The sequence below is a fragment of the Phodopus roborovskii genome, unplaced genomic scaffold (genome assembly GCF_943737965.1).
Source record: "Phodopus roborovskii unplaced genomic scaffold, PHOROB, whole genome shotgun sequence".
Classification (NCBI taxonomy): Eukaryota; Metazoa; Chordata; class Mammalia; order Rodentia; family Cricetidae; genus Phodopus; species Phodopus roborovskii.
In genome coordinates this window covers 16,719,492-16,732,750 of record NW_026126636.1, presented here as the reverse complement: position 1 = coordinate 16,732,750, position 13,259 = coordinate 16,719,492, and the positions used below count along the sequence as shown (strand labels likewise).

Below are 13,259 nucleotides of genomic sequence, written 5' to 3'. Positions count from 1 at the left end.
AATTCTCAGTAAATTCTAGGTATGAGCCCCTATCCAAAATGTTGCTGGTACAGATTCTCTACTGTTCAATACATCATAAGTATTAAAAAGGACACATTAAGGACTACAAAATTCAGATTGCAATAGCTCAGATTTTCTTTTGATTTTCTTCTGTGCTATATTTTATTTGCAAAGCACTGAAAGTGAGTATAATTCTCACAGAATTTAATATATTCATTTACTCACAGGAAATCTGTGTCACTTCTGAATGCATCCACAGTTAACTGCACTTACATGTACATGCTTAGCTGGAACTTAAAACACTATTTGATGTGGTTTTTGTATTTCCCTCAATATTTGTAACTTCTGAAATTGTTAGATAATAATTAGTTGTCTTTTGCCTATTTTTAGCAAAATTTTAGATTATAAGAAATGTGGTTGATGTGGATTTTTCTATCTGCTTGGTTGGAACTCAAAAATTCTTTTGTTTGTTTGTCTGTTTGTTTGTTTTTCAAGACAGGGTTTCTCTATGGTTTTGGAGGCTGTCCTGGAACTAGCTCTTGTAGACCAGGCTGGTCTTGAACTCACAGAGATCCACCTGCCTCAGCCTCTGCCTCCCTCGTTCTGGGATTAGAGGTGTGCATTACCACTGCCTGGCAGGGCTCAAATATTCTTATTAAAATAATCCCATAGACTACTTGATCTCATATGTTAGTGTTAAAATTGACAGTATATAGTGCGGTTACACTCATTGTTACTGTGGAAAAACAGCCAAAATTCTTTGCCTATAAAGTGAGTCATGAATTCTGCCTTTCATATCTACAACATTTTTTTTTTTAATGGAATGGCATTGGACCTAGAGTTTAAACATATGAACTGAGCATATTAGAGTACAATCATCTAAGGCTGAAGAATGCACAGAATTAAGTGTCAATATCTTATCATGATCTACAGGTACAGCATTTACAGCACACTTCCTCATCACTATTTTCCTTCTGAGATATGTACACTGTAATTCTGTGTGATATATTTACAGCATCCATACCAGAAAGATAACTGTGTCCAGACCTTAAATGTCTGTTGTTTCGTGTATATTGCTTGTGAAACTATTATATCATCCTGTTTTTACAGAGTTAGAAAATCCATTATACAATGTGACTATATTAGAAATTTTTTTTTTTTTGACTAATTGTCTTTACTCATCTTCATTCCTAATTTCCTGGGACCATGTTATCAAACTGTACTTTTTTTGTTTCAGGGTCAGTTGACATTCAGGGATGTGACAGTGGACTTCCCTCAGGAGGAGTGGGAATGCCTGGACTCTGCTCAGAGGGCTTTGTACATTGATGTGATGTTGGAGAATTACAGCAACCTGGTCTCTGTCGGTGAGAACATTTTTCTTCTAGAATTCATAACTCATCCTTTGTATGTACTAACTAGCATTGTAGGGTTAGGGTTAGGGTTAGGGCTAGTGAATTACCTGAACAACAGCAATGGATTCAAGTGAAAGAGTAAGCAAGAGCTGAGAATGCTTTTGCAATATTCGATTCCACTTGAAAGTGTTCTGGATCATTTAACTTAGTGTAGTGTCCTGGCCCCAGGATGCATCCTGACTGTTGTAACTCTTAGAAGACATTGTGTCTTATTACACCTGAACTATGGTGAGTTAATACTAGTACAAATTGCAATTTTATTTGACTATGCTGACATCAGATTAGAATAATTTTACAAACTTTTAAGTCTAACATGAGCCCATGACGTAGTATTACTCTGTAATTGCCTTCCTTGCTATGTGTCTTGTACGACATCCTTCATTTTCTTCCCAGTGGAGAACACAGACACCCTTCTGGGAAATAATCTCAGGAACTGGGGTACAGAGTGGACTTGAGAATGACCTTAAGAGTTAGTTAGGAAACACAGCAGTGTGTGGAGCTCAGACAGTGGAGGATAGAAATAAGCAATAGCTGCCCATGACAACCCTGCCTCACATGATGTAGAACTTCTGATGTCTGGAAGAATACTGTCTTTACATCCATTACTTTCAAACAATCTAATGTGTTTCTCTAGATAGAAAAATAAACTCTGTGATGCTTTTAAGTAAGTCTTTAATTTTTAAAGGAATTGGGTCTTCTGAACCTCATTGCCTATCACTTAGTAAGTACAAACACTGTGAACCTGGGATTGTATTAAACTCTTCTTATCAATTTCTAAGAAGAAATATTTAAAAATAGAGACATGCTTTCTAAATATAATCAATCAGTAAGCTGTACCCCAAAGCTAATGCTGATTCCTTAATTATTTGATCCATCTTATGCTGTTAGACATTTTTTATAAGGATGAGCTATCTCCTATTAATCATAGACCATTGAAGGCTGTCAGGCTGTATTTGTGAGACTATACAAATTACAGTGAAAAAAAACAAAAGATGTTCAAGTAGTTGCAGGTTGATTTATCTTAAGAGAGAACATAGAGATACCGTCATTTATCAAATATCTAATCTTGGAACAAGCCTTGGTTTTAATATGAATTATACTCACTTACAGAGAACTATTGCAAATGTGATCCTGTCCATCACCATGTGAAGACTGAAAAGGAGTGTTGTCAGTGTAATGAGCTTGGCAAAGTGCTTCATGACCCCTCCACATGTGCAATTTATAGAGCAACTGAAATTACAGAAAACTCTAATAACTACATATGCAGTAACCACAGCGATGCCTCTACTAACTCATCAAACCCAGATAGACATGAAAGCATGCTCACTGGAGACGAACCTTGCAAATCTAAAGACTTTGAGAAACCCTTAAATTTGCTTTCCAATATTACTCAAGATCAGAGACTCTACACTGAAAAGAAAGAGCACAGACAAGGAGAGTATGATGACTACTTCAGCTCTGCATACAGTCTTTTACAACAACCAATCTACATTGGAGAGAAACCATACCAGTGTGGGAAATGCAGGAAATGTTTCAGTACTGCCTCAAGCCTCTCTGTACATCAGAGAATTCACAGTGGGAAGAAACCCTACAAGTGCAACATTTGTGGCAAATCCTATAACCAATGTGCAAATCTTAGAATACATCAAAGACTTCATACTGGGGAGAATCCTTACAAATGCAAAGAATGTGGGAAGTCATTTCGACAGTCCTCAGCTCTTAAAAGCCATCTGAAAATACATACTGGAGAGAAGCCTTATAAATGTAAGGAATGTAATAAATCCTTTGCCCACCATTCCAGTTTCAGGACACATCAGAAAATCCATACTGCTGAGGAACATTGTAGTTGTCAAGAATGTGGCAGGGTCTTTCATCAGCTTTCACATTTCAGACGACATTACAGACTCCATAGTGGAGAGAAGCCTTACAAATGCAATGAGTGTGACAGAGCCTTTACACACTATTCATCCCTTAGATGGCATCAGAAGACTCATTCTTTAGAGATATTTTATAAATGTGAAGAATGTGGTAAGTCCTTCCTTGAATTATCACATCTTAAAAGGCATTACAGAATCCACACTGGTGAAAGGCCTTACAAATGTGAGGTGTGTGACAAATCTTTTACGGTGAACTCAACTCTAAAAACACATCAAAAAATTCATACTGGAGAGAAACCTTACAAATGTAGGGAATGTGACAAATCCTTTACCAAGTGCTCACATCTTAGAAGACATCAGAGAGTTCATACTGGAGAGAAACTTTACAGTTGTAAGGAATGTGGCAAATCTTTTCCTGAGTGCTCAACTCTTAGAGACCATCAGAAAATTCATACTGGAGAGAAACCTTACAAATGTGGTATATGTGACAAATCCTTTATCCAGCAATCAAATCTCAGAACACATCAGAGAGTTCATACTGGAGAGAAACCTTACAGATGTAAGGAATGTGGCAAATCTTTAACTACACTCTCAACTCTTAGAGCCCATCAGAAAATTCATACTGCAGAAAAACCTTACAAATGTATGGAATGTGACAAATCCTTTACCCATAACTCACATCTTAGAACACATCAGAGAGTTCATACTGGAGAGAGACCTTACAGTTGTAAGGAATGTGACAAGTCTTTTACTATGTACTCGTATCTTAGAGCACATCAGAAAATTCATAGTGGAGAGAAACCCTACAAATGTAAAGACTGTGACATGTCCTTTCTCAGGATTTCTAGTCTTCAAATACATCAGAAAATTCATACTGGAGAGAAACCTTTCAAGTGCAAAGACTGTCACCTATCCTTTAATCAGATATCGAATCTTAAAAGACATCAGAAACTTCATACTGGAGAAAAACCTTACAAATGTCTGGAATGTGACAAATCCTTTGCCCACATGTCAAATCTCAGAACACATCAGAGAGTTCATACTGGAGAGAGACCTTACAGTTGTAAGGAATGTGACAAATCTTTTACCAGGTGCTCTTACCTCAGAGCACATCAAAAAATTCATACTGGAGAGACACTTCACAAATGTGAAAACTGTGACATGTCCTATATCCACCTTTCCAATCTTAGAAGGCATCAGAGAGTTCACACTGGAGAGAAAAATAACTGTTGTAAATAATGTGACATAGCATTCTTTTTGTATTCTCAGCTTATAAAGCCCAACAGTATACATAGTAGAAACATAAAGATAAGAAACTTGGAGGCACCAGGCATTGGGGGTGCACACCTGATGTACGCCTTTAATCCCAGCACTCAGGAGGCAGAGGCAGGTGGATCTACAGGGCTAGTTCCAGGACAGGCTCCAAAGCAATACAGAGAAACCCTGTCTCAAAACACACACACACGCACACACACACACACAAAAGGAGGAGAAGAAAGACAGAAAAGAAAAGAAAAAAGAAACTTGGAGGCTGGAGAAATGGTTAAGAATACTGGCTGCTCTCCCAAAGGACTGGGATTCAATTCCCACCACCCAGATGGCAGCTCACAGCTGTCTGAAGCTCCTCTTCTGAGGGATATGATTTCCTCATACAGACATACTTGCAGGCAAACACCAATGTATACAAAATAAAATATAAATTATTTTTTAAAAAATAGGACTTTGAGGGTACAAAATTATTTATAAAAGATAAACTTGTAAAAAGCCTTTAATGAGGGAGCTGGATGGATGGCTCAGAGGTTAAGAGTGCTGGCTGCTCTTCCAGAGAACACAAGTTCAATTCCCATCATCCACATGGGAGCTCACAACTGTCTGTCATTCTGGTTTCAGGAGATCTGACACCTTCATACCATTGCAAATAAAATAAAAAAGTTAAATAAATTATTTTTTTAAAAAAATAAAAAGCCTTCAATGAAATTTTAAATCTTATGAAATGTCACAGAGTTTATATCAAAATAAAAATCTGCAGTAGTAAATGTGAATTAAAAAAAAACAAAAACAAAAAACTGTGTATGGGTGTTTTGCCTGCAATACTTTCTGTATACTGTATGTTTGCCTGGTGCCTGTGGATGCCAGAAAAAGACATAAGATTCCTGAAACTGGAGTTCTAGACAGTTGTGACCTCCTATGCATGTGTTGGGGATTGAACCCTGATCCTCTGAAAGAGCAACCAGTGTTCTTTTCCACTAAGCCATGTCTCCAGTCCCTGGGGAAGGTGTAATAAAATTATTTATCTTGGCCTGGCAGTGGTGGTGGCACATGACTTTAATCCCAGCACTGAGGAGGCAGGTAAAGGTGAATACATGTGGGTTTGAGACCATTGTAGTCTACACAGTTAGATACAGGGCAGCCAAAGATGTTACTTAATGAAATTCTATCTTGAAAAACAAAAACAAACAAACAAAAAAAAAAGACAACCTTAGAACTGTTTATCTTGCTCAACACTCAAAAATTCATAATAATGCCAGCCTATATAGTGCATTCCTCTAATCTCAGTACTCAGGAGGCAGAGGCAAGAAGAGGATGGTCTGAGATCATCCTGGTAGTGAGTTCCAGGGCTGCCCCATCCCCAGTTAAACATTTAGCACACATTATCCAATGTCCCATTCTCTTATATATAGCACATGTGTTCTACTATCCTCTTTTATTGTATTATTTACTTGGGTTGCAAAATGATAAATTCCCATGTAGTTTCTTCATGGACGTCTTAAGTTGATCTTTCATTAGCCTCTCTTCACTACACTACATACTTGAACCATCCTGCCACGTTATACCCACTCTGTAATTTCATATCATCTATATTCTATTATGCATCCTCTCTTGCATCACCAACCCCACATATGACATAGAGCTGATCTCCAAAGTATACAAAGAACTCAAGAAACTAGACACCAAAACACCAACTAATCCAATTTTAAAAACAGAGTACAGATCTAAACAGAGAATTCTCAACAGAACAATCTCAAATGGCAGAAAGACACATAAGGAAATGTTGAATCAGAATGGCTAATATCAAAAACACCAATCACAGCTTATGCTGGAGAGGATGTGGAGAAAGGTGAACACTCTTCCATTGCTGGTAGGGGTGCAAACCTGTGCAGCTGCTGTGGAAAACAGTATGACTATTTCTCAGAAAATTAGGGATCAACCTAGCTCAAGATGTTGCAATACCACCATTGGGCATATACCCAAAGGAGGCACATTCACATCACAAGGACATTTGCTCAACTGTGTTCATAGCAACATTATTTGTAATAGCCTAGATGCCCCTAAACTGAATAATGGATAAAGAAAATGTGATTATATTACACAATGTAGTACTACTCAGTGGTAAGAAACAATGGCATCCTGAAATTCACAGGCAAATGGACAGACTAGAAAAAAAAATTCTGAGTGAGGTAACCCAAAACCAGAAAGACAAAGTATGTACTCACTCATAAATGCATACAAGACATAAAGCAAAAGATACAGATACCCAGCCTACAATCCACAACCCCAGAGAAGCTAGAACCCTCTTCCAGAAACAGATGGAAGCAGATGCAGAAATCCACAACTAATCAATGGGCCAAGCTCCTGGAGTACAATTGAAGTGAAGGAGGAGTGATACTATGAATAAAGGAGTCAGGACCATGATGCAGAAACCCACAGAATCAAGTGACCCGAGCTAGTGAGAGATCACTGACTCAGGTCTGACAAATGGGGAACCTGCCTAAGACTGAACTAGACTCCCTTAATAATAGGTGACAATGGTGTGACTGGATCAATATGTGAGGCCACTGGCAATGGGTCCAAGATCTAACAGTAATGCACAAACTGACTTAATGGAGCCTATTCTTTGTTCAGCCTAGATCAGGGGTATTGGGGTGGAGAGGTGCCTTGGTCCTGCCTAAACAAGATGATGGGACAGACTTAGTAGACTTCCTAGGGGAGGTCTACCCTGTCTGAGGAGAAGATGAGAGGAGCGGGGGTAGAGGAAATGGGAGGAGAAGAGGAGGGGGAACTGGGATTGGAATGTAAAAAATAAATTAATAAGAAAAAGAGAAACAAACAAAAAGGCTTTCGTGACCTTGCCCAACTGTACATAACTTTGTTGTTATTATTTTGTTGTTGTTTGCTGTGTACCCTGTGCTGAACTGGAATTCTCTGTAGACCATGCTGGTTTTGAACTGACAGAGATCTGTCTGCCTCCTCAGAGAAAAGGCAGAAAGAGGAGACAGAATCAGGCCTCCTGGGTGCTGGGATTAAAGGTGTGTGCCACTACCATCTGTCCTCTTGTGGTGACTTGACAATAACCCACCGGTAAGTCTACGTGATAGAAATGACCAACTGACATGTAAGATATTTTAAAAAGTGAATATAACATACCAGGCGAATAGAACATACCTCATTTAAATAACATGAAGCACATAGGTAAACAGAACATCAGTAGCAATGTGAGTGAAGCAGGTGTAAAACGCCACCCATAAAACAACCCCATGACCACACTGACAGGGTTCTACCAGAACTCCGGAGAAAAACTAAGAGCAAAGCTCCCACATAAATACTAATTGACACACAAAAAAAGGAAGAGTTCCTGACTCTTAGTATTACCTGATGAGCTGAGCATGGCAGTACAGGCCTTTAAGCCAGCATTTCAGAGGCAGAGGTAGGTGAATCTCAACAAGTTCCTGGCCAGTGTGGTCTACAAAGTGAGTTCCAGACAAGCCACGCCTCAAAAAAAACAATAAACAAACAGCATCAGGAGCAGAGCAGGAGAGCCCCCCCACCCCCCGCAAGGGGTGAGGGGAGGGTTTTTTTTTATAGAGAAGAAAGTTGGCTGTCCCTGGGAGGAAAGGTCTGCAAAAATGTCAAGGTCCATAACTACTAGGGGTTACGATTTCCTAGGACTAAAGTCTATACCTCTAGACTAGTGGTTACTACTTCACTGTTTCCCTGGGCAGGAAAGGTCACCTAGACTGGAGGTTACTATTTTACTTCTTGGGATTCCTCCAGTTTCCCTGCTCAGGGATTGGCTGGTTTTGTGTCTGGGGCAGAGATGGCTCCAGTGTTATGGGCCAAACGGTTTCTTTTTGTGGTTTATTTTGACTTTTGGGCTCCAATTTTAGGGCTTAGGCAAATTTCTTTTACAGGTTCCAATTCTAGGGGCCAAGTGTGTTCTTTTGGAGCTAGTTTCAAAGTTAGGGTGTTTTTATCTGGCTCTGGGTTCAAGGGAAAGTTGCCTCTTTCTCAGGCTCGGGTCCCAAATGCACAGTGTGTTTCTTTCTCTGTGTTGAGGCTCAGATCCAGGACGCTTAAGGATTGTGTAGGGGCTTCAGATCAGGCATTTTCTGAGACCGGGGTCTCTCAAGAGAAGTGATGTGACCGGAAGCATCCTTATTATCTGCTTCTGGGACAGCGCTCACCATTGCATTTAAAAAAAAAAAAATCCCATATTTTATATAAATAGCAGACACCTATTATCGTTTGGTGTAAGAATGTAGCCCGGGAGGGCAGTAGTCAAATCGAGGTTATGCTGCCTGTCTTTTCTCTGAATGTGGGGTCAGATCCGGGGTGCAGCGTCCTCCTGGATGCAGTTCTGGTCTAGGCTGGCAGCAAGCGTGTGGGGAGTCTGTGCAGAGCGGGTCCAGGGCCGCTTGACAGCTGCAGCTGTACTGAAGGGACGGGTCTCAGTGGGTCAAGATCTGCAAACTGAAAGTTCTCCCCAAATATGCTGAAGATTCTGACAAGGAATAGCAATTGGAAGTCATTCCCACATATCTGTACTTTGTGTTTTCTTCGTGTACTGAGCCCAGTACCGTGTCAGATGTTTGTATTCTTTCTAAAAATTCTAAGGTGCCTCATTCACTACCTCACAGAACACGTGCATTATTATATGCAGGGTAGGCCTGGTCACCTGTCAGGAGCAAATGAAATTCCCCTGGAATGTGGAGAGGAGAAAGTGGAGGGTGGACTAGGGAATGAGCAAGAGAATGGTGATGGCTTCAAGTGAAAGAGAAAACAGGAATTGAGAATGCTTTTTCAATATTCAATTCCACTTGAAAGTATTCCCGGTCATTTATCTTAGTATAGCATCCTGGTCCCAGGATGCATCCTGCCTGTTCTGGTGGTTAGAAGATGCTGTGCCTACTGCACCTGAATTATGGTCATACAATGCTCATACAGAATGCAACTTTACTTGGCTGTGCTGACATCAGAATGGAATAATTTTACAAACTTTAACATGAGTAAATGAAGTAGGATGATTCTGTAATTGCCTTCCTTAAATGCATATCTTCATATTATAGCCTTCCTTGTCTTGTCAGTAGAGAGCACACAAACTCCCCTCTCAGGAGTCAGTGTACAGAGTGAACTTGAGAACAACCCTATGAGGAAAATTAAGAAACCCAGCAGTGGAACTCAGACAGTGGAGGGTAGAAATAAGCAATAGCTGCCATGAGATCCCTGCCTCACAAGCTAGAGCCTCTGATGTCTGGCAGAATACTGTCTTTGCAACCCTTACTTTTATAGAATCTAATGCCTTGTTTAGAAATAAATAAAATAAAGCCTTTGATGCTTTTAAAGAAGACTTTAGTTTTTAAAGGAAGTGGGTCTACTGAACTGTACTCTTCATTGCCTATCACTTAGTAAAAGCACTGTGAATGTGTGATTGGATTAAACTCTTGATCAATTTTTAAGAAGTAATATTTAAACATCAAGACATGTGATCTCCATTCGTCCCAAAGCTAATTATTGATTCCTCAATGAATTGATCCATCTTGTACCATTTGACATTTTGGGTTTTTTTTTTGTTTGTTTGTTTGTTTGTTTTTTTGTTTTTTTTCCCTGAGGCAGGGGTTCTCTGTGTAACTTTTTGAGCCTGTCCTGAAACTCACTCTGTAGACCAGGCTGGTCTCAAACTCACAGAAATCCTCCAGAGTGCTGGGATTAAAGGCGTGTGCCACCATCGCCTGGCCCATTAGACATTTTTGATAAGGATGAGAAACTTATAACAGACACCCTTCAAGGCTGTCAGCTGTTTCTGTTAGAATACATAAAATTGCAGTGAAAGAAAGTATCTAAGTAGTTGCTGGTTCATTTATCTTAAGAGAGAACTTAGGGATGCAGTCATTTATTAAATATCTAATCTTGGAACAAACCCTATTACTATGACCTTACTCATTCTCAGAGAACTATTACATATGTGATCCTGTCCATCATCATGTGAAGACTGAAAAGGAGTGTTGTCAGTGTAATGAGCTTGGCAAAGTGCTTCATGACCCCTCCACATGTGCACTTTTTAGAACAACTGAAACTACAGAAAACTCTAATAACTACAGATGCAGTAACCACAGCGATGCCTCTACTAACTCATCAAACCCAGATAGACATGAAAGCATGCACACTGGAGATGAACCTTGCAATTCTAAAGACTGTGAGAAACCCTTAAATTTGTGTTCCAACATTACTGAAGATCAGAGAGTCTACCCTGCAAAGAAAGAGAACAGGCAAGGAGAACATGATGACTCTTTCAGCTCTGGGTACAGTCTTTTGCAACAACAAATCTACATTGGAGAGAAACCATACCAGTGTGGGAAATGCAGGAAATGTTTCAGTGCTGCCTCAAGCCTCTCTATACATCAGAGAATTCACAGTGGGAAGAAACCCTACAAGTGCAACATTTGTGGCAAATCCTATAACCAATGTGCAAATCTTAGAATACATCAAAGACTTCATATTGGGGAGAATCCTTACAAATGCAAAGAATGTGGGAAGTCATTTCAACAGTCCTCGGCTCTTAAAAGCCATCTAGAAATACATTCTGAAGAGAGAAGCCTTATAAATGTAAGGAATGCAACAAATCCTTTGCCCACCATTCCAGTTTCACAAGACATCATAAAATCCATACTGGAGAGAAGCCTTACAAATGCGAAGACTGTGACATATCCTGTATCTACATTTCAAATCTTAGAAGATGTCAGAGAGTTCACACTGGTGAGAAACATACAGTTGTAAATAACGTGACGTAGCATTTGTTTGGTATTCTCTGCTTATAAATCCCAACATTATACATAATAGAAGCATAAAGATAAGGAACTTTTAAATCATATGAAATATAATGGTTTATATTAAAATAAAATTCTGCAGTAGTATCTGTATGAATTAAAAAAAAAACCAAAATGTGCATGGATGATTTGCCTGCAACATTTCCTATATACTATATGTTTGCCTGGTGCCTGTTGATGCCAAAAGAGGACATAAGATTCCTGAACTGGAGTTCTAGACAATTGTGACCTCCTGTGTGTTTGTTGGGAATTGAACCCTGGTTCTCTGGAAGAGCAACCAGTGCTCTTTCCCACTAAGCCATGTCTCTAGCATTTAGGAAAGGTGTGATAATAAATAGGAAAGGTGTGAAAATAAATAAAATCATTTATTTTAGCTCAACAGTGGTGGTGGCACATGCCTTTAATCCCAGCACTGGGCAGGCAGATGGAGATGGATATGTGTGAGTTTGAGGCCATTGTAGTCTACACAGCTAGTTATAGGACAGCCATGGCTGTTACATAGTGAAATCCCATCCTGAAAAACAAAAACAACCTAAGAATTATTTATCTTATTCAACATTCAAGAATTCATAATATTGCCAAGCTATGTAGTGCATACCTTTAATCCCAGCACTCAAGGGGCAGAGGCAAGATGCTCTCTAGTCTGAGACCACTCTGGTTTACATAATGAGTTCCAGGACTGCCAGGAATAAATGGACCCTGTCTCAAATAAATAAATACATAAATAAATAAGGATAAAATATGTGACAAAGACCTCTAATTATACTGTCCATTACAAAATTCACAATTCTGAGAAAGCACAAAGGTATACCTACCATATATCACTGAGGTCTTTTGGTGTACCAATCCAATTCTAAACTAAAAGAAATTAATCAGCTCACACATGACTTCTACTCAGCATGTCTCTATTGCTCTACTCTTTCCTTCTGCCTCTATTCTAATACTCCTGTCCGAGTTGCCTGTAATCTCTTAGCTCTAATTCTGTGTCTCAATTCTAATTCTAATTTCAATTCTATGTTCTCCTTCTTCATCATTTCCCTACACTCCTTTTACATTTCTGCTAATTTCTGTCAGCTTCTCCTGTAGCGTCTGCCTCAGGTGCTCATCTCTCCTTGTTCTACCCAGCGTATAAAGACCCACAAAATCTTGCAGTCATTCATCTGAAGGTCATGTCCCATTTCTTAAGTAAATGATAAGAAACAGAATCATTCCAATAACTCACAGTGCAGTAAATCCAGATAGTAAGAAAGAGAGCACTTTCTTTCAGTTAACACATTTTTCTTTATAGGTAATATACCTTTGTAGATGTCTATTACATTTTCATTTACCCATGATCAGTGGATGGACATCTGGGGTGATTCCTTTTCCTAGATACTGTCATTAATGCAGCAATGAACATGACAGGCAAGTGCTCCTTGGTAAGATGGCAAGTTCTTAGAATTCATGCCCAGGAGTGGTTTATTGTGTGAAGTGGTTATTGTGTACCCATTTCATCCATGATTAAATCTGTCTCCATCTTGAAGAAAGCTCCTTTAAAAACACAGGGTATTAAAAGAGAGGTAAAGGAATGGGATGGTCTATGAAAGGTGATATATTCATTCCTACAGAGAAGGTCCTGAAGCTCAGAAATAGACAACTTCATATATTCAGAAAGTTACAGAAACTAGTGCCCTCTTATGTCATGCAAATGTAATTGGTAAGGGCTGCTGACACTGTACAGAAGTAAGCTGAACTGCACAGAAGATGCTCAGACCAGCCACTGGGCAGAGAGTAGTCAATCCGCCTGGCCCAGAAGAGAAACAAAGCTGCCTGGAGGAGGTAGTGAGTGGCTTGAAAGACACTTACAACCTCCCTTGAGCTGCCTGCAA

The 13,259-nt window shown here is 39.4% G+C and overlaps 2 protein-coding genes across 2 annotated transcripts in view; both read left to right on the top strand.

The window, feature by feature from the left end:
• Window positions 1-5,302, top strand: part of LOC127238528 (zinc finger protein 420) — a 31,626-nt gene extending 26,324 nt beyond the window's left edge. Inside the window, exons 8-9 of the mRNA XM_051207139.1 lie at window positions 1,238-1,364; window positions 2,523-5,302. Coding sequence (XP_051063096.1) covers window positions 1,238-1,364; window positions 2,523-4,528 — 2,133 coding nt within the window. The 3' untranslated portion in view covers window positions 4,529-5,302. The remainder of the gene's footprint in view (window positions 1-1,237; window positions 1,365-2,522) is intronic.
• LOC127238815 (zinc finger protein 664-like) overlaps window positions 1-13,259 on the top strand; it is a 120,686-nt gene that overhangs the window by 5,795 nt on the left and 101,632 nt on the right. The window lies entirely within an intron of this gene.